Source organism: Oenanthe melanoleuca, chromosome 23 (assembly GCF_029582105.1).
Source record: "Oenanthe melanoleuca isolate GR-GAL-2019-014 chromosome 23, OMel1.0, whole genome shotgun sequence".
Lineage (NCBI taxonomy): Eukaryota > Metazoa > Chordata > Aves > Passeriformes > Muscicapidae > Oenanthe > Oenanthe melanoleuca.
Window position 1 is genome coordinate 5606211 of NC_079356.1, and position 24357 is coordinate 5630567.

A 24357-nucleotide genomic window follows, 5' to 3' on the forward strand; every position below is an offset into this window, starting at 1 on the left:
GGGCTCAGGGCTTTTGGTTTGGTACCTGTGTGAGGGGCTTGAGTCAGTGCTCAGCACCAGGGAGGGGAGGAGGAAATTTCCTATACAGCCTTTGAAGGAGGGATGGAGGCTGAGAGAAAGCTCTGAGTGATGCCAGCACTTCCCAGCTGATTTTCTGGTCGAAAAAAGGAAGGAAAAAAGGGAAAAAATAAGAAAAAAAAGGGGAAAAAAAAAAAAAAGACCAGACTGTAGCTTACCTTCCTTTGCAGATAGCCAAAAATATTTCCTTTGGGTAAGAACTCTGTTATGTAAGAGGAAACTTATTGACAGAGCTGGGAAGAGGATTTGGGATCTGCTCTCAGCTCTGGCATTTTCCATGCCCTATCTTTTAGGATGAGGCTCTTCCCAACCCCTTCACAGCACCTGCCACTGCTGGTTTTGTTTTGAACCAAAATCTTTGAGCTCTGTTGTGACACAGAGGGAAAAAAGAGCTCCCAGCAGGTGGAAAGACACAGAGGCAATCTCATTTTTTGGCCTTGTTGCAAGAAGAGTGGTTTTATTTTTGGAGACTTCCATAAACCCCGTTTGTTTATGTGGCATTTATTTTCGTCTGATCTCGAGGAGAATGGAGTGTATGAAAAGCTTTTATTTAATTTGCATTTGATTTGTGTTTATTGACACATTTACTGTGGTTCCAAACAGACTCTTCCCTCCCCAGCATGTGGCTGTGGTAGTTTTTATCTACTGGATTCCTTATCCCCAACAAAAGCTTTTTTGGGGGGTTTAATTCCAGTTTTACCACTAAGAGAGCAGGCAGCAGTGGGAGAAACATCCTCCAACACGTCACATTTAGCCCCCAAAACAGGTTGGAGTAGAAAATTTCAAACCATTTCAAGCCCAAATTTAATATCAGAATGAATTTCTGCCGGATGAATTCCTGCCTTTTGAGGAAAAGAAAGGATCACAGCAGGACCTGCAGAGGATATTCCCAGAGCAGAAAGGACAAGGGCTCTGGAAATTGGGAATATGAGCAGTGATAACAGCAGCCACTCCAAACCCTGCCCCTCGTGCCCCTCAGTGCTCCAACTCCACCAAAAACCAACCCTGAGGCCCCTCAGCTCCATCCCAGCCAACCTTGTTTGGGGTGAAACCCCAAAAATCCAGGTCTGACTCCTGGTGGGTGTGAATTTGGGATGTGACGTGATCAGATTGAGCCCAAAGATTAAAGCCTGTGCTCTGATGTGCTTATCAAAACACCCCACAAAGAGACTGACAGAATTAGGTGACAACTCAGCCCACGGCAGCTCTTTTAACTTGCAAAAATATTTAATCTCCAATAAGAAAATGTGGTTTCTGAGTATTAATTTGCCAGCCTTAAGCACTGGTGCTGATGGAGGGACTGACAGCTTATTTGTTAATCAGAGGATGTTTCACAGCACCTTGGTTAGTGATACTTGCAAGGAATTCTGGCAACAGCCCTGAATTAGCAAAGTTTATTTTAAAACCAGAAATCCAATATATTATCTGACCTGAGTGTATCAGTTTGAGAGATTTATTAACCAGCCTGCTAGAGAAATCAGCATTTTAAAAAGAGCTCAGAGGTGGGGAAGGGCTATGAGATCTCTTTCAATCCGCTCAATGATCTTAGAGGTTTTTTTCCCACCTTAAAAAATTCTTGATCTTCAGATAAAAATGCATTTTAATCCAAACACAGCCAAGGAGCCCACGGAACTGAGCAACAAACCAAAATTTTTAGGGAGTGTCTCCCTCACAATGAAAGCTTTTCCACAGGCAGGAAACGTTTAAGTTAATTGATATTTGTTTACTGGAGGTGTTTAGGCTGGTACTATATTTATGCTGAAAAACACCATTAAGAAAATGTTCCCTTCGGAATAAATTTGCACTTCCCAACGTGCTGTTGGAAATAATTGAATTTTTGCAGATCAGACAGGTTGGTTTTTTTGAGAAATTCACTCGAAATCTGTTAATTCCTGCCTTAAATGAGACGAGGAAAAGCGCTGAGCACAGATGGCGACTGTGCCTGCAGCGACAGGGAGGGAAATATCAATTAATTGCTTTGATATTGGGGCAACAGAGCCCTGAAATGTCACCTTCACCCCTTCAGATGCAGCCCCTGATACCCAAACCTTGTGGTGTTAGGGGGTGACAAGGCTCTGGAGCACAACAAGAATGGAAGATATTAATGAGATAAAGACTTGATAAAGATATTAACGAATAAAGAGGCTGCAGGAAAATTAATAAAGATATTAATGAATAAAGAGGCTGCAGGAACACTGTTTCCTTCCTAAAAAATGCCCAAACAAGAAGAAAGGAAGATATAAATGAGATAAAGACTTGATAAAGATATTAATGAATAAAGAGGTTGCAGGAACACTGTTTCCCTCCTAAAAAATACCCAAACACACAAAAAAGGCCACAAACCCTGGAATAAGGTCAGGGCTTCTCACCCTGCTGCAGCAGGGTCTGGTTCCTGCCTTTGGGGACAGCTGAATTCCCTTCCCATCCCTTAACCCCTGGGAAAATAGGGATTTCCATTCCATGGGGGCTCACAATCCCAAACCCCAGCCTGCTGCTCTCCCACAGACACAGCCCCGAGCTCAGCAGCACGGATTCCACAAGTTTTTTGGGAGCAGATGGCTGGGGAGAGGCAGGGGCGAGGGAGAGGCTCCATCACAAGCCCAGCTATTATTAGAGAGCAGAGGATTCACAGCAGCAGCTCCCAGGGAGGGGCTCTGCTCCGCTCTCCCCATCCCCAGGACATTCCCAGCCCTCCAGGTGTGTTTTCTCCTGCCCAAAACCAGGACAGGTCTGTGTCCAGAAACACTTTTTGGGAGCCACCCTTGAGATCTCCTCACTCCCAGCCCAGTCTGGACTCATTTCTTTGCATCCTCTTCTCTCAAATTTTGCATTTCCATATGGAGCTCCTGCTATAAACATCTCACTGAGGGTTCAAAAATAACTGAGCTGCTCTGAGCTGCAGCACCCTGTGAGAGTGACAGAGCACGAGGGAGAGCAGAGCTTTGGGGTTTGTGGTTTGGGGTTTTTCCATGCTCTGAGCACATTCCCAGAGTGGGATCCCACTGCAGGAAAGGGGACAGTGGGACTCTGACAGGCACATGGAATAGCAATGCATGGAGCAGCCATAAAATATTCAACAGCCACAGAACATTCCAGCACGGACATTTGTCGTGGATCTTTGAAAATGGAGTGGGGTGGGGGGAGAGCTGGAGAAAAGCTGGGTATAGCACTAATTACTCCCCAGCTCCTAATTAGTTGCTTGAATTTTAAAATATGGATTCAGCTCCACCAGCAGCTCAGCAAGCCCATTGTGCTATTAATACTTCCCTGGCGTGATATGGTTAAAAATACTCCCACCCTTCCAAGACAAAATGTGGCTTGGAAGTGTCACGAGGGGAGGAGTTGAGGGCTGGAAATCCTCTTAAAGGAATATGACTGCCCCAATATCAAATCAACAAAATGAATGGGCTTGTGGCAGCCCCCACACTGAGCCTGTTCCCACAAAGAGCAAATGGGAAAATAATTCCCAGTGCAGAGCCCTTGGGCCACCTGAAATCAGAGCAGAAGCAGTGCACAGCCAGACGGGAGCAGAGTTTTGTTTTGTTTTATTTTATTTTATTTTATTTTATTTTATTTTATTTTATTTTATTTTATTTTATTTTATTTTATTTTATTTTATTTTATTTTATTTTATTTTATTTTATTTTATTTTATTTTATTTTATTTTATATTTTATTTTTCAGGAGCTCTCCTGCCTGGGGAGCAGGTGGATTTGCAGACTCACAGCATGAGGCTGAAGTTCTGGCCAAAAAGCAGAATTTTGGAGTGTCCTCCCCTCCTCACACCCAGGGAATGCAGGAGAACCCCGAGCAGCAGCCACAGCTGATTTTTCCATGGAATATCTGTAGGTATTTATGGGTGGGATCCCACAGGATTTGTGAGCCAAGGCAATGAGTCTGGGGTGGGGTTTATGGATTTTTTTAACTTCAGTCCAGATCTGTGTTTCCACATTTGAGATCCTCTCAGGGCAAGGAGCAGCTCCCCTCCTGTCTGCACTGACAATTCCACATCCAAATGGGCTCATTCCTGACAATTCCACATCCAAATGGGTTAATTCCTCTCATTCCTGCTCCCTTCCCTGGAATCTCAGCAATACCAGCACAGGAACAATACCTGCACTTAACGTTTGCCCCCTGCTTTTTGATCCCTTTTTCCCCCTCCTAATTTGAGCCTGTGACAGATCAATATATAAATTAAAAGACAAAAGAACCTGACACATCCACTGTGGCTGGGAGAACAGACAAAGCCACACTTTTCTGGTGGAAAAAGCATCCATCTTTCGTACAATAAACCAGCAATCTGCTGCTCCACGGCAAAATCAGCACCCTGAGAGGCAGCCTAGTGTGATGGGCAGCACAAGGGCTGTGTTTTAATTAAATTAAAAATGAAAAACAACCCCCAGCCAAGGCCTTGGGTGTTGTCAGAGGGTTGTGTTTGGGGGATGAGACAGCCTGAACAGATTTGGAGGCTCTGCTGTCACCCAGAGAGGGATTTTGACAATCTCAGCACCATTTTCTGGGGTGAAAAAATGAGCTAAAGGGTTAAAAAGGAGGATTTGGGGTCTCCTGCTCAGCCAGCTCCCCACTTTCCATCACACTGCAGGGAAAGGCAGGAGGTTCAGACACAGGCTGAGCTCAGCCTGCCCTTCCTAACATGGGGGAAAGCTGGATCCAGCCCAAAATGCATCGTTTCAATCTGTCCCTGTGGCTTTCTCAGAGCACAGACACCTCACACAGCCCCTTCTCTCCCTCAGTTTCCCTCCTCAACACTTTCCCACCCTGTTTATTCAGGAATTATCCCTGGGGAAGCAAGAGATGGCTCCAACTCCAAATGGGGCTTCTGCCACAGAGGGAAAACAGCTGGAAAAACCAAATTGTGCCTCCAAAATCCCTACAGGGAGCAGGAGCCCTCCTGGCCCATGGGGCTGCATTTTGGGGCAGGGAATGGGGGGAGCAGCAAGATCCCAAGGGTCTGTCCTGTGGGAGGAACTTGGGAAGATTTAAATGTGGAGCTGAATCAATCCCTCGTGACTGGAGCATCCAGGCTCCTCAGCTCGGGGATGAGATGATAAAAATTCACTTCAGAGAGAAAAAAAACAACTTGATTTTCCTTCAGGATCTCACCCAGAGCAAAGCTGTGATTTTTCAAAGCAAGAAAGCAAGTGAATCCTCAGAAATCAAAAGGATTTAGGGAATTCTGCTCAAGGAGGTGCTGCTGGGGCTGGGGCAGGCTGCTCTTTGGTGTTTTTCTACTCCAACCTGGTTTTGGGGCTAAATGTGACATGTTGGAGGAAGTTTCTCCCACTGCTGCCTGCTCTCTTAGTGGTAAAACTAGAATTAAATTTAAAAAAAAAAAAAAAAAAAAAGCGCTTTTGTTGGAGATAAGGAGCCCAGTAGATAAAAACTATCACAGCCACATGCTGGACATCGAACCCCAGAGCTCCAGCTGGGCCCTGCACCTCCACACTGTGAATCCAAGCCTCACTATTTCCCTTCAAAACACAAGAAAATAAAATCAAATCCCCAACAAAAACCACGAGAGCCTCACGGTGATTCCAAGGAGGTTTAACACGTGGCTGGATTTGCATTAATTAAATCAAGAGGGAAGCTCCAATTGAGCAAATGAGGTTTTCTGTAAATGGCAGCTCGGGTTTGCTGCAGGGATGGGAAGGAGCTCCCAGGAGGGAGGGGTGGGGAGCAGGAGGAGAGGCTGAGATGGGAGATGTGAGGAGCTGGGCTGTGCTGACACTGTGGGATTGCAGAGCAGGAGTGGGAGAGCACAGAGCACCCGTGGGGAAAAGGAATGTGCCCATTCATACCCCACAGCAAGCACAGCTGTGAGGGGAATATCAATGGGCAGCCGTTTGTTTTGGTTGGGATTGTTTGGTTTTGTTCTTTTGTTTTAATTTTTAAAGCCACAGGTTTGAATAGCAGAGCAGGAATGCTCGGGTTTGGAACACCCATCCTGCAGCTCCCCAAAGAAATGGGGTTGGTGTTTCCTTCCCACATCCCTGAGAAGCAAAATCCCTCTGGATTTAGAGCTGTAAAACCCCAGAGTTCATTCAAACCCCAACCTCTGCTGGAGGCAGATCCCACCCTGGGATCACCTTTAACCTCTGGCCACAAAACCTGCCAGGGTGGCACAGGTGGGGTGGCATCCCCCAGAGGATCCCGTTGTGCCCCTGGGGATGATCCCAGTGCCTGTCTGGGGAGCAGCAGAGCAATCCCAGCCCCTTCCCTGCCCCTCTCAGAGCTCCCAGTCCCTTCCCTGCCCCTCTCAGAGCAATCCCAGCCCCTTCCCTGCCCCTCTCAGGGCAATCCCAGCCCCTTCCCTGCCCCTCTCAGAGCTCTCAGCCCCTTCCCTGCCCCTCTCAGAGCTCTCAGCCCCTTCCCTGCCCCTCTCAGAGCAATCCCAGCCCCTTCCCTGCCCCTTTCCCAGCCCCTCCCCAGCCCCTCTCAGAGCTCCCAGTCCCTTCCCTGCCCCTCTCAGAGCAATCCCAGCCCCTCTCAGAGCAATCCCAGCCCCTTCCCTGCCCCTCTCAGAGCTCTCAGCCCCTTCCCTGCCCCTCTCAGAGCAATCCCAACCCCTTCCCTGCCCCTTTCCCAGCCCCTCCTCAGCCCCTCTCAGAGCTCCCAGTCCCTTCCTTGCCCCTCTCAGAGCAATCCCAGCCCCTCTCAGAGCAATCCCAGCCCCTTCCCTGCCCCTCTCAGAGCTCCCAGCCCCTTCCCTGCCCCTCTCAGGGCAATCCCAGCCCCTTCCCTGCCCCTTTCCCAGCCCCTTCCCTGCCCCTCTCAGAGCAATCCCAGCCCCTTCCCTGCCCCTTTCCCAGCCCCTTCCCAGCCCCTCTCAGAGCAATCCCACCGAGCTGGGGACTGGGGATGTGCTGCCTTTGGGCTGGGGCAGGGTTAATTCCCGTGCAGTGCCCGGCCTGGGGCTGGGTTTGGGTTACAAAGAGGTTTTGTTGTGTCTGAGCAGCCTTTGAACAGCTCCAAGCGCCCCCCCCCGCTCCTGTGTCACCCCCAGGGACGGGGCTGGGGGCGCACAGGGACTTTGGAGGGGACACAGTGGGACAGTGATCCCGGCTGACCCCGGGGATGTTTCCAGGAGGGAAACCAGGAGGGAAAAGGATGAAGGGAGGAACACTGGGAGTGATGGGTTTGTCTCCCCAGCTCACTTTTGGAAGTGGCTGAACCCATGGGAAGCAGGGAATGAATTCCTGCCTTCCCCAGCCTTTGCTTTCCCTGTTAAACCGCCTGTAGCTCAACCCAGAGCTTCCCTCCCTTCCCCATCCCATCCCATCCCATCCCATCCCATCCCATCCCATCCCATCCCATCCCATCCCATCCCATCCCATCCCATCCCATCCCATCCCATCCCTGGGTGGGGTTGGAGCATTCCAGGGAAAACATCGGGAACTGAATTGTGCCGCATCCTTCAGCCGCGGCTGTGATGGAGATGGGGAGGGAGCCCGGACCAGGAGATGGCTCCGGGCTGGATTTTGGAGCAGATGCACGGAGCCGCTGAATGAGGAGAATTCCCTGCGAGGAAATTCTTCCTGCAGCATCCATCCCACAGAAAACACGGCAGCAGGGGCAGGAGGGTGTCTGCCCTGCCCCAGCCACCTCGGGGCTTTTTTTTTTTTTTTTTAATTCTTTTTCTTCGGAGGATTTTTCTGGCAGGATTTTTCCTCAGAGGCACAAAACCGATGTGGTTTTCCAGCTCCGGCGCGGGGAGCAGAGGGATGTGGAGGACAGGAGATGCCTGGATGGGGAATGAGCAGCTCCCCGAGAAGTGAAGGGTTAAAGATGCCAGACCCCCAGCAGAGGCTGCCGCCCCTCCCGAACGCCCTCCCAGCAGAATTTCCAGCCCGTCTCAGCTGTGCCACCGCGGCTGATCCCGGCAGGAAAATGGGATTTGATTTCCGCACCAGGCACTGTCTCTCACGGTTAACCCGGGACCTGTCGGGCTCAGCCGCACGATTTGTCACATCCAGCGACCTTGAATGTCCCGCAGCCAGCCCAGCCCAGCCCAGCGCTGTCCCCGCGGGCCGCCACACCCGGCCCGAGCCCGGGGCCGGACACGCTGCTTTCGGTGCGAAACACTTAAAAATTCATATCGGGAAGGGTCAAAAGCGGCGGGGTCTGGTGGTTCTGCTCACATCAGTCCTTTGTGTCTCCAAGGAGACTTGGAAAGATGTTCTGTCAGCTCGGGATGTCCCGTGTGCCGGGGGATGTCCCCTCTCCTGGGGGGTGTCCCCTCTCCTGGGGGGATGTCCCCTCTCCTGGCGGATGTCCCTTCTCCTGGGGGGTGTCCCCTCTCCTGGGAGGTGTCCCCTCTGTTGGGGGATGTCCCCTCTCCTGGGGGGTGTCCCCTCTCCTGGGGGATGTCCCCTCACCTGGAGGATGTCCCTTCTCCTGGGGGATGTCCCCTCACCTGGAGGATGTCCCCTCTCCTGGGGGGTGTCCCCTGTGCTCCCCTTCCACCCCCGGGGCTGATCCCAGTCCCCATCCCACGTCCCTGCACCTCTGGGGCTCTCAGAGACTCCTCCTTCCAGCCAGCCTGCTGAAATCCATCCTCCTCCTCTCCCCCTGCAGGGTTTAGGCTGCAGCAGCCATCTGCACGGCTTTCCAGGACAATTATGGGATTTTCCTCACCCAGCGCTCGGAGCCCTGGTGCTGCATCTCTTTTAGGCATGGCTGAACCACCCCCAACCCACAGCCAAGCTGGGGATGGTCTTTAAAGCCCTTCCAACCCCACCCAACCCCCTCTGTGGTTTCATTACTCTGCCACAGCCAGCTCAGTCTTTATCCCTGGGGATTTTATTCCCTCAGTGCAGGGAATGAGCAGGGAGGGCTCTCCTGGCACATTCACAGAGCACCTTGGTCACCAGCAGCCCCGTCCCCAGCTCCTGGCTCCTCCATTCTGGGCAAGAAGGACTCCTTTTCCCAGTACCCAGGTGGCAGCAGTCACCACCAGCACTGTCCCCAGCTCCTGCTCCTCCATTCTGGGCAAGAAGGATTCCTTTTCCCAGTGCCCAGGTGGAGCAGGGCCCTGGGAGCAGCTACAGGCGGGAGCGGCCGAGCGGCGCCTCCGGAACCAGCGAGTGCCCAGCGCCTTCCAGGAGCTCATCCCCCTGGGCAAAGCTCTGCTGCAGCTCTGCAGGGGCACAGAGGGTGGCAGGGTCACCAAGGGTCACCAAGGGTCACCACAGGGTCACCACAGCCCGGCCAGGAGCCACCAAAGGGCAGCCACCAGACCCCTGTGCTTTGGAAATCACCAGCCCCAAGCCCCAGGGGACAGCAGCCACCCCACAGCCCCCCCAAAGCAGGGATCTCTGGTGCCCCCACCCTGCTGCCCCACCCTGGGCCATACTCAGGTGCCTCTGCAGGAAGGCCAGAGCTGCCTGGCTGGTGATGGCCAGAGCCTTGTGGGGGTCCAGGGTGCCCCTCCTGCCGAAGATGCAGCTGAAGAGCTTCCCAGGGAGGAAGGCAAAGTCGGTCTGGTCCTCGTGCACGGTCCCCCTGGGCAGGGGAGGGATGAGCATCAGGGGGAGGTGCAGCAGAAGGCAGAGGTTTTCCTGCTGGGACACCCAGAGGTGCTCCCTGCAGGGGGGTGCAGCCCCTGGCTCACAGCACGGTCACAATCCTCGTCTGGCTGTTTCTGGAGCTCAACCTCTTCATTTTGGCAACGCTCTCCGGGGTCTGGAACTTCTCAGTGTTGATGAAGAGCACGGGCTTGGCCACCTCTGGGTACAGCAGGTTCTCCAGAGGGAACATCCAGGCATCCAGAGCCACAGCACACCTGGAGCAGGACAGGCACCCACAGGATGGGCCCTGTGTCCCCAGAGCCACCCCAGCCCCTCGTCCCTGCCCTGCCTTACCCAAAACTGGGCTCCTTCACCAAGGCCAGCACCGCTGTCACCCCCCCGAAGGAATGGCCCATGACGGCCACTTTGGTCAGATCAAGGTTGTCCTGCAAAAGGGAGAGGGCTGAGGAGTCTGAGGTCTCTAATTAGGGAAGGAAAAGCCAAGGGGAGATCAGCAGAGTCTCCCTGGAAGGGAGGGGATGCCGTGTCCCACCCCTGGTGTGGTGAGCTCTGGCTGCCCAAAGGCTGGGGCTCTGCACAGACCCTTCTTATCCCAGGAGGAAAACTCTGAGGCAGCCAGGGCAGATCCTGAGGAGCACCCAGAGCTCCCCAGGCAGAGGCAGAGCAGTACCTTCAGCACAGACAGATCCCAGCCCTGGGGGAGGCTGCTGGGGACGCTTCTGCCGCCGGCGATGCCCTGGAAGAGCCGCAGCGCCCGCACACATTCCTGAGCTCTCTGGTGAGCCTGCAACAGCCAGCCCTTCCCTGGTGAGCCCAAACCACAGAGCTGGGCTCAGACCTTCCCCCAGTGCCCATCCAGCCTGCTTCCTGCAGTGCTTCTCCCTGAATTGGCACAAAGGCCAAGGCTCCCACGGGGACACAGCGCCTTTATTGCAATGGTTTCTTCTTGGTGTTTGTTTGGAATTTGGTTAATCTGGCAGCAGACAGCTGCAGATGAGCAAAAGCCTTTGCTCTGGGGAGGAAGAAGAGGAGGGAGAGCCTGGGATCCTCACCAGCTGCCCCTCAGCTGAGCCAGCCCCTGCTCCAAACTCCCACAGGGACCCCAGAACCCCTGACCCAGGAGCAAACCTGGGTGTCCCCCTAAAACCCAGCTCATCCTAAAATCCCAAATGATTCAGGGAGAGGATGCCCTGACTTGGAGTTACTTTGAGGCCACGTCCTCGGCTGCCCTAAGGACACGAGTACTGTCTGTGCACATTGAAGGTGACAAGTGACAAAAATCTCCAATGAAAACCTCTCTCCTGTTCCCTGCAACACAGAAAATGCCACAATGGAGATTGACCTGGCAACTATTTCCTTCTATTTATCATTTCTTCTCTTTCTGCCTCACCATTTCTGCTGGTGGCTTCAGGAAAACTGTTTCCCTTTTCTGTGCAATGTGCCATGAGGCAGAGCACACACAAAAATAACAGTCTGGGAGGTGATTTAAGGCTGCCAAAAGCACCTCCGTTCCTAGAGAGCTTTTCCACGACTAATCTTCACTTGCTGTTGTCCTTTCAAATGAGGCAGAAACAAACAGAGGGGGGGAACTTGGCTCAGCAGGAAACCTTCCTGCTCCCCAGCAAGCAGCTGTCCAGGATAATCCCAGAAAGACAAAAATCTGAGTGGGAACAAACCCAGCAGCCAGTGCAGAGCTGGGCTGGGCACAGAGTCCTGCTCTCCCCAGGGTGTGGGGGACATTTCCAGGGCCTTGGCAAAGCCCAGCCTGGCTCCTGCCAGGGTCAGCTGGAGCTGGACAGACCAGGAAACAGAGAGAAACAGGCTGAACAGATTTTTCTCATCTCCAAGGAAAAATCTCAGCCCCAGCACTGCGGCAACATGGGACTGGGAAGAGCATCCCCAGGGATGCAGGAGGAATTTCAGGCCCTCCTCTGCCCACCCACCCTGAACCCCCGCCCTGGTACCTGCTTGTTTCGGAAATAAAACTCCTTCTGCCCTTGGGGCACCCGTTGGAAGGGGATCCACTCCTCCACAGCCTCGGCCGTGCAGAAATAGGTGGTGGCAGCAGAATGGTCCCTGTGGCAGGGGGAAGGGGACACCAGCAGTTCTCCCCAGGGCACCATGTCCCAGCAGCCCCAGCACGAATCTGGTGGGGGCCTGGGCACCCACCTGTGCTCCAGCGCTGCCACCACGAAGCCCCAGGACGCCAGCTCTGTGCAGATTGAAGAGTACAAGGTCCTGGGAGGGGAACAGAGGGGCCAGGGCGGGTCTGAGGGGGGTCACGGAGGGCTCCCCACATCCCTGCCCAGCCCCGCTCAGGGCTCACGTTACCGAAAGGTTCCCAGGCCGTGGGAGAAGATGATCAGGGGGTACCCAGTGCTGCAGGGCTTGAGAGCCCCGTTCCAGCTCACCGGGACTTTGACGGAGCCTGCAGAGGGAGAAACCCCCGGGGCAGGGGGGACACGGGCAGGGGGTGCTGCTGCTGGTGGAACAGATCCCTGCTGACTCCGGCTCTGCCTGCAGCATCCACCCAGGCACCGGGGGGCTGAGCCCCACCGCGTGGGGTCCCTAAGGAACGGGGTGGGATGGGATGGGATGGGATGGGATGGGATGGGATGGGATGGGATGGGATGGGATGGGATGGGATGGGATGGGATGGGATGGGATGGGATGCTCCCCCTCACCGATGGCGATGCTGAGCAGGGACGAGCACCAGCGGCGGCCGAGGGTGGCAGCGGCCAGACCCCCGCAGTACTCGGGGCGCGGGATCCAGAGCGGCTCCGCGGCCCCTGCCCGGGCCAGGCACGGGTAGAAGAGGCGGAGGAAGAGCCCCTGAGCGAGACAAGGGAGGGGGGACACAGCACAGAGGGTGCTGGCCATGTGCAAAAGCAGCTGCAGCCACCCTGCTCTGCACAGAAGCCTGTCCCTGTCCCCACCCCTGTCCCCATCCCCGTACCTGCCGAGTGTGGCCCACCATCACATCCGTGCAGCCCACCGGGTGGGGTCCCTGCCCCGGGGGCAGCGCCAGCATCCCCCCCATGCTGCCACAGCCGAGCCTGGCCAGACACACGGGTCAGCGTCTGTCCCCCACCCCAGGGACCCCATCTCGTTCCCTCCTCCTTTCCCCTCCCCTCTCCCTTTGCCCAGACGCCGGGCAGCCCCCGGAGACCCCGAGTTCCACCGCTGTCCTTCAATTCCCGGGGCACGGCCCCTCCGGGCTGCTCAGGGATGAGACCCCCCGCTCCCCTCCCGGGACTGGGATGGCGGGGCTGCCCCAGGGCCACCCTGCTGAGGTGACACGGGACGGGGGGAGGCCGGACACTGCAGAGGGGTCAGTGCGGGGCTGGCACCCACGGGGGGAAGGGAGCCTGCACCCCCCAGTGCAGAACTGCAGCGTCCAGCAGCGCCTGGGGCTGCAGAACCACACCTCCCAGTCCGGCCCCAGCCCGGACCACACCTCCCAGTACGGCCCCAGCCCCGGACCACACCTCCCAGTACGGCCCCAGCCCGGACCACACCTCCCAGTCCGGCCCCAGCCCGGACCACACCTCCCAGTACGGCCCCAGCCCGGACCACACCTCCCAGTCCGGCCCCAGCCCGGACCACACCTCCCAGTACGGCCCCAGCCCGGACCACACCTCCCAGTACGGCCCCAGCCCGGACCACACCTCCCAGTACGGCCCCAGTCCGGACCACACCTCCCAGTACGGCCCCAGCCTCGAACCACACCTCCCAGTATGCGCTGGGAGCCCGGACTACAGCTCCCAGTACGGCCCCATCCCGGACTACAGCTCCCAGTACGCGCAGCGGGACTACAGATCCCAGCGCTTCCCAGTGCCGTGTCCCTGCCGCTCCCAGCGCTCCCCCCAGCGCCCCCAGTCACCATCGCAGCTCCCAGTTGTCTCCCGGTTGTCCCCCAGTTTCCAGTGCTCCTGACAGTCCCCACCGCTCCCCGCAGCCCCCAGTGCCTCCCAGTTCCACCCCAGCTCCCAGTGCTCCCCAAAAGTTCCCAGTGCCCCCACCCCGAGTCCCCCTGCATCTCCCAGTGCCCCTCCCAAGCTTCCAGGGCTCTCCCCGCTCCAAGTTTCCCTCTGTGCCCTCCCAGTTCCCAGCAACAGCTGCCCAGTACCCCCCAGTATCCCCCTCCAAAAACACCCCGCGCCCGCACACACCAGTACCCGGGTCACAGCTCCCAGCACGCCCAGTGCACTCTGCCCTACAGCTCCCAGTGCCTCCCGTGCTCGTGGACTACAGCTCCCAGTAGCCACCAGTACAGGACACCGCTCCGGATGTCACAAGCCCGAAATCACAGCTCCCAGTGACCAGGACACACACCGGGGTCACAGCCTGAAATCACAGCTCCCAGTGACACCAGTACAGGACATCGGGGTCACCAACCCCAAATCACAGCTCCCAGTGACACCAGGACAGGACATCGGGGTCACCAGCCTGAAATCACAGCTCCCAGTGACACCAGTACAGGACATCGGGGTCACCAGCCTGAAATCACAGCTCCCAGTGACACCAGGACAGGACATCGGGGTCACAGCCTGAAATCACAGCTCCCAGTGACACCAGTACAGGACATCGGGGTCACCAGCCTGAAATCACAGCTCCCAGTGACACCAGTACAGGACATCGGGGTCACCAGCCTGAAATCACAGCTCCCAGTGACACCAGTACAGGACATCGGGGTCACCAACCCCAAATCACAGCTCCCAGTGACACCAGGACAGGACATCGGGGTCACCAGCCTGAAATCACAGCTCCCAGTGACACCAGTACAGGACATCGGGGTCACCAGCCTGAAATCACAGCTCCCAGTGACACCAGGACAGGACACAGGGGTCACCAGCCTGAAATCACAGCTCCCAGTGACACCAGGGCAGGACATCGGGGTCACCAGCCCCAAATCACAGCTCCCAGTGACACCAGGGAGGACACCTCTCCCGGTTCCACCAATGCAAAACCACAGCTCCCAGTGGCCCCAGTGCGAAATGACATCTCCCAGTGTCACCAGCACAGCTCCCAGTGCCCCCAGTTCAGGGCACAACCCCAGTACCCCCAGGGCTGCCCTGTCCGTGTCGCACCAGCCGCGTTCCTGTCCCCGGGACTGTCCCCTTGTCCCCCCCCAGAGCCCGCCGGCGCTCCGGGGCTCTCACCGCCCATCCCCACGCTCCCTGTCCTTTCCTTAATCCGCTTTCTGGAGCTAAAGCGGCCCCAGGTCCCCAGTAATCCCCTGGGATTAATTCCCTGCGGGGCCGAGCCAGCCAGGCTGGCAAATAAATACCCAAAGATTGGGTGAAAACCGTCTCTGCCCAGGTCCCACGCACGCAGCCCCGCTCCAGGCTCCCACGGGTGACTGGGGAAACCGAGGCACGGACTGGGAGCGCCACTGTGTGTCCCCGGGGCTGGCACGGGGGGACATGGGGACACAGGGACAGGAGGATACAGGGGGTCAGGGGGACACGAGGGGACACGGGGGGACACAGAGGGACCCCAGCCGGTGTCCCCAGCCCCGATCCCGCCGCAGGCTGGGTTTGGCACAGGGACAGGGGACCCCAGCCCGTGTCCCCAGCCCCGGTCCCGCCGCAGGCTGGGGCTGGCACAGGGACAGGGGACCCCAGCCGGTGTCCCCGGCCCCGGTCCCGCCGCAGGCTGGGGCTGGCACAGGGACAGGGGACCCCAGTCGGTGTCCCCGGCCCCGGTCCCGCCGCAGGCTGGGTTTGGCCGCCCTGTCGCAGCCGTGGCCGGGATCCAGCGCTCCGGTCCCGGCTTGCCCGGCCGGCGGGGCTGGGCAGGGCGAGGGCGGCGCTGCCGTGGCCGCGGATGCCGGGACGGGGTGGGAGAGGCGAGCCCCGACCTGTCCGTGCTGCCAGCCCCGGCCCACGCCCGGCTCGCCGGAATGGGGTCAGCTCTCACCAGTTACCCCCAAATCACCCCGGGAGAGGGTCCGGGATGGGGGTGGTGGGCGACAACTCGGCTGTTCGGGGCCATCCTGCTTCAAACTGAGCCCAGCAGGACTGTGGGGTTCGCTGGTGAGCCCCGGGGGTCCCCGTTCTGTGGCTGTCACCACACTGGGCTCAGGGTGATCACAGGGACTGTCGTTAATGGGATTCACTGGCCTGTTCCTGTCAGCCCACCAAGAGATCTCACTGGTTTGGGGGGTCAGGCCAGGCTGGGACCCCATCTCTGCCCCCCGAGAGGGCGAACCCCACAGTCCCTGGGCTGTGGACAATACCGTACTGGGAGCTGACATTGACTTTTGTCCCTCCTAACCCTGCCCAGGGGTCACCTGCGGATCCGGGGGTGTCCTTGGAGCCCGGGGGTCGCTGGAACCCGTCGGTGCAACTGGGGGAGGTGGCCCCAGCTGTGTTTCTGTCCCTGCTCCCCATGGCTGCCCCCGTCCCTTTGGGGGTTCCCCGGGGCACGGAGGGGCTGGGGGCCGAGATCTGGGGATCATGGTGGTCACGGGGGACAGGGGGGACAGGGGACCACGAGGACAGGGGGACACAGGGGCTAGGGGGACACAGTGGGACACGGAGGGACACGGGGAGAGGAGGATACAGGGGGTCAGGGGGGCACAGGGGCCAGGGGGACACGGAGGGACACGGAGGGACACAGGGACAGGAGGATAGAGGGGGCCAGGGGGACACAGTGGGACACGGAGGGACACGGAGGGACACAGGGACAGGAGGATAGAGGGGGCCAGGGGGACACAGTGGGACACGGAGGGACACGGAGGGACACAGGGCCAGGAGGATAACAGGGGGTCAGGGGGACACAGGGGCCAGGGGGACACGGAGGGACACAGGGCCAGGAGGATACAGGGGGTCAGGGGGGCACAGGGGCCAGGGGGACACGGAGGGACACGGAGGGACACAGAGACAGGAGGATACAGGGGTTCAGGGGGACACAGTGGGACACGGAGCGACACAGGGACAGGAGGATAGAGGGGGCCAGGGGGACACAGTGGGACACGGAGGGACACGGAGGGACACAGGGCCAGGAGGATACAGGGGGTCAGGGGGACACGGAGGGACGCGGACCCGGGTCGATCCCCCATCCCCGGCCCCCCGGGACCCCCCCCGTCCCACGTGGGCTCGGCCACTCCCGTGCGGGAACAGCCAATGGGAGGCCGAGGGGGGCGGGGCGAGCAGGGAGGGGGCGGGGCTGTAACAGATGCGGGGAGGGGGCACGTGGAGCGCGGGGGGGACGCGGGACCACCGGGACCGGCCGGACACGGGGACGGGGACAGGGACACGGGGACAGCCAGCCCCGCGGGGACTGACAGCACAGCCAGCTCCGAGAGGGAACAGGGGACAGCCAGCCCTGGGCGGGACAGACACACGGACGGACCAGGGACAGCCAGATCTGGGAGGGGACAGGGGACAGACAGTCCCGGGGGGACAGACGGACAGGGAACAGCCAGCTCTGAGGGGCACAGCGGGACAGTCAGCCGCGGAGGGGACAGACAGACGGACAGGGGACAGCACGGTGACGGACAGGAGGACAGGGGAGTGCAGCTGAGGTCTTGGACAGGCATCGGGGGGGACACGGGAGCAGAGAGCCCAGCGCACGGACAGACGGACAAGGTGACAAGGGGGACGCACACGCCTGGTCCCGCAGCCCCGGGAGCGGCTCCTCCGCCCGGCCGCGCACCGGGAGCCCGGCGGAGCGGCGGGGATGCAGCGCGGAGCCGCGGGCAGCCGGCGATCGGGGCTCCGGCACCCACCCGGGGCCGCCGCTCCCCGAAGGTAACGGGGGGAGCAGTGGGGAGAGGGGGGCTCTGGTGGCTGTGGGAGGGTTTATTCCCCGGGTTTCATTCCCGAGAGAGCTGGGGAGGGGGGGTTCCGCCGCAGGGATGTGTGGAACCACTTGTGGTGGCACGGCTGGCGGCGACAGGACGGTGACGACGCGACCTCTCCCTTTCTCCAGGATTTGAAGCTGGGTCAAGCCATGGAAATGTCATTGTCGCGGCTCGGGGGCCCGGAGAAGTGAGCGGCCGGGACACCGAGGCACCGGGCTCTGCTCTGCAGCCGGACACCGGGACAGCCCTGGGCAGAGCGGGCAGAAAGTGGGGCTTGTCACAGACTGCAGGGACAGGACAATAGCTGGGGGCCAGGAGCCCACCACCCGCTCGCGGCTCGGAACATTCGGCCTCTTGACCGGACTCTGGCACCCATATGAGCCCGATGAGGAGCTGGGGCTGCGTGTGAACCTATGCAGACCAGGAAGAAATACATTTTCCTGACTTGCCTTGCCTCTTGGCTCCTGCTTTTCTTCTTCGGAGGGGATCAGCTGCGCCGTTTCGCTTTCTTTTCCGCGAGGAAAGCAGAATCCCGGAGGAACTGGCCCCGCTGGACGGATCGGTCCCTCCTCAAAAGCTTTGCAGACCCCGAGGAGCTGCAGAGGGATGGGGACCCCTCCCTGCTGTCACCCCGGGAGCGGCGGGCGGCGTGGCTGAGCGTCCACAGGAGCGGCAGATGCCGGATGGAAACCTGCTTCGACTTTTCCAGGTGCGAGAGGCACGGCTTCAAAGTGTTCACCTACCCCCAGGAGCGGGGCCAGCCCGTCTCGGAGACCTACAGCAAAATCCTCAGCTCCATCGAGCGCTCCCGCTACCACACCCCGCACCCCGAGGAAGCGTGTCTGTTCGTGCTCAGCATCGACACGCTGGACCGCGACCACCTCTCGGGCCAGTACGTGCGGGACGTGGATGAGAAAATCCGCGGCTTTCCGCTCTGGAACGGAGGCAGGAACCACCTCATCTTCAACCTCTACTCGGGCACCTGGCCCAGCTACACCGGGGAGCTGGGCTTCGACACGGGCCAGGCCATGCTGGCCAAAGCCAGCTTCGACAGCCACAGCTTCAGGCCCGGCTTTGACATCTCCATCCCTCTGTTCTCCAAGGAGCACCCGCAGCGCGGCGGGGACAGGGGCTGGCTGCACCAGGACTCGGTGCCCCCCAAAAGGAAATACCTGCTGGTGTTCAAGGGGAAGCGCTACCTGACGGGCATCGGCTCCGGCACGCGGAACGCGCTGCACCACATCCACAACGGGAAGGACATCGTCTCCCTCACCACCTGCAAGCACGGCAAGGACTGGGAGAAGCACAAGGACACGCGCTGCGACAAGGACAACGTCGACTATGAGAGGTGAGTCGGGGATGGGGCGGGAAAGGAGGGGAGGGTCTGCCGCCGTGGGACACCCCACAAGCGTTCCTGCCTCTCTCCATGAGGGCTGGAGCTCCAGAGAGGGAAGTTTTGTGCTCTCCTGAAATGGATGAGGGTTTCACTGCCCAGCGGGGAGCGAGGCGCTGACTGCTCAGGGCTTTCCTGCTCTGTATTAAAGTTGGAGTAATCTGGCGAGAGCGGCTCTTATCTGCAATCGCTGCCACCGCCTCTAATACGATTTCCCTTTTTCCGAACGCTGATGAATGACGCTTTTCTTCTCCCCCCTCCCGCTCTCCCCCAACATAAACGTTTCTCTTGGAGATGAGCCTGAAACATCCCCCCTTCACTGGCTCCACTGAAAATCCCACAAAACTGGCTGGTCTGTGGGTGTCCCAGTGTGGGCAGCTTAATTGGCGGTGGTGGGTGGGGGTCCCCGCTGGTCCCCCATCACAAACAGACATGGTGGCAGCATTGTGTGGTAGAAAAATTTGGGGTACAAAGTTCTGTGAGTTTGGGGGGTTCCATTCTGCAGGAACACGTGCCAGGTCCTCACCTCCCCATCCAACTCCTTGGGACCCATCAATAGCCAGCTGCCCAGTCCAGGGCTGGTAACACAGACCCCATTCCACAGATATTGGGCAGGTCCCCATCCCACTGCCTGGGGACACCCTGAGGACGTCCCCCAGCCGCTGGGCTGGAGAGCAGATGGGGAGAGGCCACGTTGGGCATCATCCTCAAAGCGTCTTAGGAGGTGCTGGGAGGTAAAAGTGGAACTGGGGTGCTGGTGCTGGGATTAGCCAGGGCTTTGGGATGGGTCAGGCACCACATGGCCCTGTCTGGAGGGTGCCACCAGCCCAGCAGGGTCAGCACTTGCAGCAATGTCCGGGAGCATTGCGGGACAGTGGGGCTGGCAGGACAGGGGGTGTGGGTCAGCCCGACGCTGTGCCGAGGGACAGCGGGATGAGAATTCCCCCCCACCCGCCCACTCAGGTAATCCCCTAATGCTGTTTGCAAACACAGGGGGATTTACACCTCTCCCAGGATGGCTCTGGGCAGGATCCGTGGGGAACACGTGGCACTGGGCAGCGTGCTGTGTGTGACCGCGAGCCACCCCCGCCCTGCTCCTCCCTGTGGGACACCGGGCAAAAAACCTCGGGCACCTCCATCAGAGCCGGCTGTGCCCGCGGGATTGATCCCTCCTGCCCGGGGAGATGGTCCCAGACTCGGACAGGGGACAGGCCAGCGACACCCCGGCGCCCCGACACCCGGTGCAGGCAGCTCGGGGAGCAGAGGAAGGCTCTGCCGGGGGTTCCATCATCCTCCTCACTCCCGAGGGGCTGCCCCAAACAATCCGGTGCTGTTCTGGGATAAAGGGCGGCTTGTGGCAGCGCTGCGGAGCGGCCCCGCTGCCCCGCGTCGGGAGCGGGTGGCACCGCGCCCGGCCGGAGCCGCGGAGGGGCCGGGCCAAGGGAGCGCGGCGGGCGCCGCTCCCGGCTCCTGACAAAACAAGGAAACCCTGCCGGCGATTGCCCGGAAACCGCAGCGCGTCAGGAGCGAAGTTATTTCCATCGGGAGGCTTCGGCCCCGCAGCCCGGCCGGCGCCAGCCTGCCCGCCGCAGGAGCAGCCGCCCCTCGGGACGGGAATGGCCCCCCGGAGCTGCCGGGGATCGTGGCGGGGTCTGGGGTCCCCAGGGAGAGATGACAGCCCGGTCTGGCCCCGGGATGTGGCTGTCGCTGCTGTGGTTTCATGGTGGGGGGGTCTGGGTGATGTTTGAGCCGCTGTCACCCCTCCGGTTTCCCGGGCACAAGTTTGAGTGTTAACGGGTCAAGGGTTTTGGCATCGTTTGGAGGCATTGGGGAGGTTCATCCAGAGGCGGATTTTATCGTAGAACTCTGTGCCTTGGCATTGGGGCTGATTTCCCACATCCCAGAGTGCCGGGACGCGCCAGAGTGCTCCAGCACCCACGGAGGTGACACAGCCTCAGCTCCCAGCCTGGCACCACAGGGACACCCTTTCTCCTGGGCACCAACACATTCCAAGGGCTCTTTTTCGGCCTCCCACCCACCCGGCTGGACCATGCGAGTCCCCCCCAGCCCATCCAGGACCGGCTGCCCCTCCCCGCGGGCAGGAACAGACGGGGTCTGTCCCGACCTAAAGTCAATATTGGATTTTCCGGCGCGGCCGCAGGGACCCGGCAGGGCTGAGCCTCTCCCCAGCACGGCACAGAAGGGGCTTTGAGAGCCCCACGGGCGAGTCCGGCCGGGGGGGCCGCGCTGCTGGCACCCAGTGCCCCCCCCCGAACGCTGCCAGGGCAGGCAGGGCTGGTCCTGCCCAGCAAGTCCGGGCACGGCGCAGGAGTCGCTGCAGTTTCGGGCTCGGGGGTTCGGGTGGTGGCTTTGCGTGGGCTGTCATTGCTGGAGGGTGGGAGGGGCTGGGTCGTGCCTTCCAAGGGCACTGGGGTCCTATCCCGACCTTCCTTCTTTAGGGGGTGCCCAGGTACATCCCTTCACTAGCCAGGAGATCTCTGCTCCCACAAAACCGGGGATGCTCAGAGCCAAAATGAGTCCAAACCGATCCTAATGCTGCCCTGGGTTGGCTCCACACCTGCCAGGATGCTCCCGGGGGGGAGGGGGCCATGCCTGACCCTCACCCTATCCCCCCTGCCAGGTTTGACTACCAGGAGCTGCTGCACAACTCCACCTTCTGCATCGTGCCCCGGGGCAGGCGCTTGGGCTCCTTCCGCTTCCTCGAGGCTCTGCAGGTACGAGGTGGGCAGGGGGACGAGGGACCCCTCCCACCGGGGTCCGGGGGCTCTGTCCCAGCCTGCGGGGTCCCTCCACAGGCCGCCTGCATCCCGGTGCTGCTGAGTGACGGCTGGGAGCTGCCCTTCTCCGAGGTCATCGACTGGGGCAGAGCCGCTGTCGTGGGCAGCGAGAGGCTCCTGCTGCAGGTACCGGGTCCAGATCCTGCCCCACTCCAGCCGAGCCTGGCAGTGCTGCTGTGGGCAGATGCAGGAGGGTCTGACCCAGCTTGGAATGGGGGTTCCCCTCCAGCCCCACTCTTGGGGGGGAAAGGTGGGAAGCATCTTCCCAGGCACAAACCAGGGAGAGGAGGTGCAGCCCCACGGGGGGAGAGGATGCCACCACATCCTTGGGCAGGAACTGTCCCTTGGGATGTCTGGGATGGTTGGAGGGGACAGAGGCGAGGTTTGGGGGGAAGCTGAGGTGAGGACCCCGCTGCTCCCCCGGCACAGATCCCCTCTGCCGTGCGCTGCATCCACCCGGAGCGTGTGCTGGCTTTCCAGCAGCAGACCCAGTTCCTGTGGGATGCCTACTTCTCCTCCGTGGACAAGATCGTGCACACCACGCTGGAGGTGAGCCCCCCACCCCGAAGACCCCTCCCCAGCTGCCAGGCTCACCGAGGGGTGCTGGGAGCATCACTCGGGCCTCCTGCAGATCATCAAGGACCGGCTGTCTCCACACCGCTCCCGCTCCCGGTTCCTCTGGAACTCGCTGCCCGGGGGGCTCCTGGTCCTGCCCGGCTTCTCCACCCACCTCGGGGATTTTCCCTTCTACTACCTGCAGCAAGGTAGGATCCTGCCTGCCCCGGCTGAGCACGGCAAACTCGGGGAGTGCCACAACACCTCTCCTTTCGCTTTCCCTTTCCCACCCTTTCTTCAGGCTACAGCCCCTCCGAGAAGTTCACGGCTTTCATCCGGGTGGTCTCGCAGGCAGAGTCGCTGTCCCAGCCCATCCTCAGGCTCATCGAAGCGGTCTCTGGATCCCAGTTCTGCGCCCAGGTGGGAGGAGCTGGGTCCCTGCAGCTCCCAGGGGTGCAGCGGGATGATGGGGCTGGGTCCTGTGGGTCGGAGAGGGGATGGGGGTTTAGGGGTGGAGGGGGCGGCTGATGGTGTCACCTTTGGGTGGGCAGAGCTGTGTCCCAAGCCCTTCGGGGTGGAGGCGGGACTGCCTGGGAGTTTATCCATCTCCATCGCGCCGTGAGACGGTTTTGGGATAGGCTGGGCTGGAACAGAGAACCCACCGAACCCCTCCCCCTGGCAGATCGTGGTCCTGTGGAGCTGCGAGAAGCCACCACCCCCGAGCGGGACGTGGCCCCAGAGCTCCGTGCCGCTGACCATCATCCAGGGCAGCAGGAAGGTGAGAGGGGCGGGATCTGGGGCACGGGCAGGGAGCCGGAGCAGCCGCCCCACGGCACCAACCTGCCCTTCCTCCCCCCGCAGCTCAGCCAGCGCTTCTTCCCCTTCGAGGCCATCCGGACGGACGCGGTGCTGAGCCTGGACGAGGACACCAGCCTGTCCAGCAGCGAGGTGAGGCCGCGGCCCCGGGCCCCTCCGATGCTCAGTGGCCACCACAGGGCTGTCCTCGCGTCCTGCAGGGGCAGCGGTGACACCACAGCGGGTGACACTGCAGCAGGTGACACCGCAGCGGGTGACACCACAGCGGTTGACACCGTGCCCATCCCGTGCCAGGTGGATTTTGCCTTCTTGGTGTGGCGCAGCTTCCCCGAGCGCATCGTGGGCTTCCCCACGCTGAGCCACTTCTGGGACCCCGAGCAGGAGCGCTGGGGCTACACCTCCAAATGGACCAACGAGCTCTCCATCGTCCTCACCGCCGCCGCCTTCTACCACCGGTACCCTGCCGGGAGGGGCCGCTGGGGCCGGGGGGCTCGGTCACATCCCGCCCCTCACCCCGTTTTTCCCGCCCCCCCAGGTACTACCACAGCCTCTTCACCGAGTACCTGCCCGCGGGGCTGCGGGAGCTGGTGGACGGGCTGGCCGCCTGCGAGGACATCCTGATGAACGTGCTGGTGGCCGCTGTCACCAAACTGCCGCCCATCAAGGTGACCCAGCGGAAGCAGCACAAGGAGGGGGTGGCCCAGCAGGGGGAGTGCGGGGACGGGGCTGCGGGGACCCCCCCGCCCGGGCAGCGGAGCCCCTCGGCCCCGCGCTCCGTCCCTGCCGAGGCCAGGGGCACGGCGGGCAGCCGGCGTTTCTCCCCGCGGCAGGACTGCCTCAACCAGTTGGCAGACTGGTTTGGCTACATGCCCCTGGTGTCCTCCCAGCTGCGCCTCGACCCCGTCCTCTTCAAGGACCAGGTTTCCGTCCTGCGCAAGAAGTACTCGAGCTTGGAGAAGCCGTGAGGCTGCCGGGGCCGGCTCGGGGTGTCCCGTTCCCGGCGCACGGAGCCCTCCGGGGCCAGGCGGGCGCTGCTGACGGGGTTTTACTCGTTATTGGGTTTTACCAGTGCAATAAAGGAGGGTGGATAGGTAGGATGGTGGCTGTGGGATGTGGGGAAAGCACCGGGAGCACTGGGAGCACTGGGAGCACTGGGAGCACCAGCTTTTGGGTGCTCCAACACTTCTGCACTCTGGGAACAACCCGGGCAGCCCCCCCAGCCCTGCGGGGAGGGAGAGTCCTTCACCTTCCCGAGGGCAAACAGAGGAGCGATAAGAGGCGTGTGTGACCTCCCTGCCTCCCTCCAGCTGCGTCCCCCGCAGTCCCTGGGCAGCCCAGCACCCCATTGCCTCGCAGCGCT

At 60.1% G+C, this 24357-nt stretch overlaps 2 protein-coding genes across 4 annotated transcripts; one reads left to right on the forward strand and one right to left on the reverse strand.

The window, feature by feature from the left end:
* Positions 1 to 8875: 8875 nt before the first annotated feature.
* On the reverse strand, positions 8876 to 13948 carry PAFAH2 (platelet activating factor acetylhydrolase 2). 3 transcript variants are annotated; one of them, XM_056509209.1, is made up of 11 exons: positions 13804 to 13948; positions 12582 to 12681; positions 12310 to 12457; positions 11957 to 12053; positions 11795 to 11863; positions 11590 to 11701; positions 10296 to 10409; positions 9959 to 10050; positions 9709 to 9879; positions 9451 to 9599; positions 8876 to 9234 (listed from the first exon to the last, which is right to left on the reverse strand). In XM_056509209.1, the coding sequence occupies exons 2-11, from the start codon at positions 12663 to 12665 to the stop codon at positions 9140 to 9142; spliced, it is 1131 nt and encodes a 376-aa protein (XP_056365184.1). In that variant the 5' UTR covers positions 12666 to 12681; positions 13804 to 13948; the 3' UTR covers positions 8876 to 9139. The 3 variants fall into 3 exon arrangements, with proteins under 3 accessions (XP_056365184.1, XP_056365183.1, XP_056365185.1); XM_056509208.1 differs by having other exon boundaries at positions 13798 to 13948; XM_056509210.1 differs by lacking the exon at positions 10296 to 10409 and having other exon boundaries at positions 13804 to 13877.
* A 3620-nt stretch (positions 13949 to 17568) lies between these two features.
* Positions 17569 to 24091, forward strand: EXTL1 (exostosin like glycosyltransferase 1). Its single transcript, XM_056509211.1, has 10 exons — positions 17569 to 18783; positions 21470 to 21563; positions 21645 to 21752; positions 22056 to 22175; positions 22258 to 22390; positions 22483 to 22601; positions 22864 to 22959; positions 23043 to 23129; positions 23292 to 23452; positions 23533 to 24091. The coding sequence occupies exons 1-10, from the start codon at positions 17849 to 17851 to the stop codon at positions 23960 to 23962; spliced, it is 2283 nt and encodes a 760-aa protein (XP_056365186.1). The 5' UTR covers positions 17569 to 17848; the 3' UTR covers positions 23963 to 24091.
* Positions 24092 to 24357: the final 266 nt, after the last annotated feature.